The sequence below is a fragment of the Agrilus planipennis genome, unplaced genomic scaffold, assembly GCF_000699045.2.
Source record: "Agrilus planipennis isolate EAB-ADULT unplaced genomic scaffold, Apla_2.0 scaffold807, whole genome shotgun sequence".
Taxonomy (NCBI): Eukaryota; Metazoa; Arthropoda; class Insecta; order Coleoptera; family Buprestidae; genus Agrilus; species Agrilus planipennis.
In genome coordinates this window covers 8,021-12,000 of record NW_020439508.1, presented here as the reverse complement: position 1 = coordinate 12,000, position 3,980 = coordinate 8,021, and the positions used below count along the sequence as shown (strand labels likewise).

Genomic DNA, 3,980 nt, shown 5'->3' with positions numbered 1-3,980 from the left:
GTCCAGACGTTTCGTCAGCTATTGAGGCTGATATCCTCAGTGGTAGTGCTGCGTTGACCACGTGAACGTAGATTATATTTCCAGTCGCTGTCGAGCTGATATTATCATATTGTTTTAGATTGACGAATGCGGCAGGCTATGGTTACTTGATTCAGGAGATAGAAACAACGGGCAGATTTGTCCCCCGCAAATATTAGCATTTGACTTGGAAACAGTAAGTATACCAAGTGATTCAGTTTGCACCGAAGTAGCTTATTATCAAGTATATCAATCTTGATATATTGGAACAACAAAATGGTATTGTCTTAATTATGACAAAAATATTATTTATTTTTAGGATACATTGCTATATAGATACGAAATACCCTCTAGTCAATACGAGTACAGATCACTTTTCGTAACTCCGATTGTAGATGTGCGAGATGAAGAATGCAACGACACCATGGTGTATGTCGCAGATGCTCTAGCATTTTCCATCATTGTCTACAACCCAACGTTGGGAGTCTCATGGAGAGCAACTGACGAAACAATGTACGCTGATCCTAACTTTGGAACTTATGATATTCATGGTAAGAAGTTTACACACCACATTTTCAGTAGTCAAGAACAAACTTAAAACAATTTTGAAAATTACATTTAATAGAGAGGTTGATAAAACACATTTACAAAAGAAACATCTAGGTAAGCGTGAATTGAGTATGCATGTACTCTGGTCTCACATTATTAAAGTAGCCACTCACTTTGAAACTTTTTTTATTGAAGGCCACTCGACTCTCCTAATTTTTCATCTCCCATCTTTATATTCGCACTTTCTCTACTGTTTCTTCCCTTGCATATCAGTATTTTTGTTTCATTTTTATTTATTTACGTACAATACTGTTTTGTAGGTACCGCTTCCATTTTATTTAAAGCTATCTCTAACTCCTCCTTGCTAGATCCTTATACTGCTATATCATCTGCAAATTTAAGCATACTAATCTTTTGCCCCTCTTTATCTATCCCTACAATTGTACTGTCTTTGATGATATTGATCGCGTCTTCGATGTATAGATTAAAAAGTAGTGATGACAGTGTGCATCATTGTCTGACTCCCTTCCTAATATATACTTCTCCACGTTGCAACCACATCTCTATAACTGCTTGTTGCTTTTTATACAATCTAAGTATCACTCTTCTATCTTTGTAACTCATTCCTACATTTTAAGTATATTTAACATCTTGTCCCAATTAACAGTGTCAAAAGCTTTTTCTAAATCTACAAATCCTATTCAATACAATTCCTTTCTCTGTCGTTTTCTCGTTTACTATCCGTAAAGCTGGAATGACCTCCCGCGTTCCTCTATTTCTTCTAAACCCAAATTGATCTTCCCCTAATAGTTCTTCCGCTCGTTTTTCCATCCTCCTTTATACAATTCTAGTTAAGATTTTTGATGCATGGGAAGTTAAAGTAATTGTTCTAAATGTCTTGCATGGTATCTGCACCTCTCTTTTTAGATATGGTTATTGCCACCTTCCGTTTATAATAATCCTTTGTAATTTTCGTCATCTCGTAAATGTGACTAACCAGCTTAAACATGCGATCTCTAACCTCTTGTCCTATATGTTTTAAAATTTCTGCCTGTATCCCATCAAACCCAAACGATAAAAGATAACTAGTTTTTATCTTTGAATTTACGTGACTATTCTTTTAGACTTTATTAACCTTCTTACCTTGTTTACTATGAATAAAAAATACACTCTTATATAAAATGGGAACAGTAATTTATAAACATTTTTTCAGGAATTAGCTTCGACTTATTGGATGGAATATTGGGCATGGATCTTTCACCTTACAAACCCGGAAGTGACAGAATACTTTTCTATCACGCCATGTCCAGTATCACTGAGAACTTTGTTTACACGTCAGATCTCAGAAATCGTACCAGGTTTGAGAGTAATCCCCAATCATCCCCAGAAATATTCCATGTAAGTTTTTCGATATACAATGTTCAACTACGTTGGGTTCATGGTTCTTTATTTCGAATTTGGAATCATGTGTATTCATATCCATGAATTTAGCGTCATGGGAAATCTGAACTCTTTCCTCGATCAGGCTCCAAATCCTGTAGCTTTTCGAAGTCTCTGAATATCCTACCAATATACCTTCCTTTGTAGGGGATCTGAACTTGTTCTTTTCGACAGTCGAGTCGAGATAATGCACCTTGCAACCAAATATCCCCAAGTGAAACACATTCGGCGGGTTACTATACCATGCTTCGTAGGGTGTTTTATCATTTAGGCTGATAGTCGGACTGCGATTGCGCAAATAGTGCGCGGTGTTGACCGCTTCGGCACAGGAGCTCGGTTGTAAATTAGCTTGTATGAGTAGACATCACGACATATCTAGCAAAGTTCGGTTTCTGCACTCGGAAGTTCCATTTTGTTGTGGGTGGTAGTGTACTGATAGTCTTCTTGTTATTTCTGATGACTTTAACAGTTTATTGAATTTTCTGTCCACATATTCGGTACCATTGTCGCTTTGAATTTTGCCTTAAATTCGATAAATTTATTAATGACTTCGTCTTTAGACTTAATAAAACAAACTTGACTCAAACGCGTAGCTTCGTCAGTGAATGTAACGAAGAATCATGCCTTTCCCATGTATTCCGTCTGCATATTACCGCATACGTCAGTGTGAATGACTTCTAGGACTTCAGGTGCTTTCCCATGATGTTTTGAAAAAGGGGGTCGCAATAGTTTTCCTTTGAAGTTCTCGCACTTTAAGTCGACGTCTTTTTCTTCGATATTTATTCCAGTGAGTAGACCGTTTCTTGAGGTTTTCTTTTAGTCTCCTATGTTGAGATGCCCCCTTCTTTTATGTCATTCATTGAGTGATAGCTGTGGAACTGTAGAATCCGTAGTAAACGATGCGCTTTTGGGCCTCAGTTCGCGGTATTCGCGCACATAATATAAGTATCGGATACGTTTGGGCGTCGTTTTAACGTTTCCAGCACCATCTAGTACTTCTACTCTATTTCTTTTGAATGATTCTTTGAATCCGCGGTTGGTAATCTTGGAAACTGACATTAAGTTCGTTTTTAATTTGGGAATATGTAACGTATTCGGCAATGTAATTTCTGTAATTGTCTTTGGCGATTCGTTAAGAATTTTGGCTGTTCCATTGTCAGATTCACGTCACCGACGTCTTTCTTCGTTAAATTCAGGGTCTTTACATAGGTGAGATGTCCAGGCGTTGAGGCGTTAGAAACTCGGTTTGCTTGAGTAGTGAAATATGTGACGTCGACATTGTTCCCTCTCTAGGTTCTCTTGGGTCCAGTGCACTCAGCAGATTTATGTCCAATTTTTCGACATTTGTGGCAACGAAATTTGAACTGCATTTTATTAGGCTCGATCGACTTTTGTAATGCACCTTGAGTTGACCCGTGGGCATCATGTTGACGAGCTTCATATTCATCTACAATTTTTATACAGAGAGCTTCGGGAGTAGGTAACCATTCTCTGGATTCAATTGCACATCGGAAATTTTCAAATTTCTTAAGAAGACTATATATAATAACATAATTGAGAGCAAGCCGTTGTCTGTACAAACTCCCATCTCTTCTAATCTATCCACTGCATCGAAAAATTTGGTAAGGTGCTCTTTGACATCGCCGTTTTCTTCTAATCTTTGAAGATTTAATTGGTTTAACAATGTGACTTTTTAAGAACAAAGGCTTTCACGGCCGGAATCAATAGTAGAATGAAGATTCGGGCTACAGGGCCGTGGTCTAAGTGAACTATTGTGTCCAGACGTTTCGTCAGCTATTGAGGCTGATATCCTCAGTGGTAGTGCTGCGTTGACCACGTGAACGTAGATTATATTTCCAGTCGCTGTCGAGACATCGAGATATAATCTACGTTCACGTTGTCAACGCAGCAATACCACTGAGGATGTCAGCCGCAGTAGCTGACATCCTCAGTGGTAGTGCTGCGTTGACAAC

At 38.2% G+C, this 3,980-nt stretch overlaps 1 protein-coding gene across 1 annotated transcript; it reads left to right on the top strand.

Annotated features, from left to right (window-relative positions):
• Window positions 1-118: 118 nt before the first annotated feature.
• LOC112905892 (protein yellow-like) lies at window positions 119-2,067 on the top strand (the record flags this gene model as incomplete). Its single annotated transcript, XM_025979225.1, has 3 exons — window positions 119-214; window positions 338-569; window positions 1,781-2,067. Coding segments are annotated over 3 exons (600 nt in total), but the record flags the coding sequence as incomplete, so codon positions are not given.
• Window positions 2,068-3,980: the final 1,913 nt, after the last annotated feature.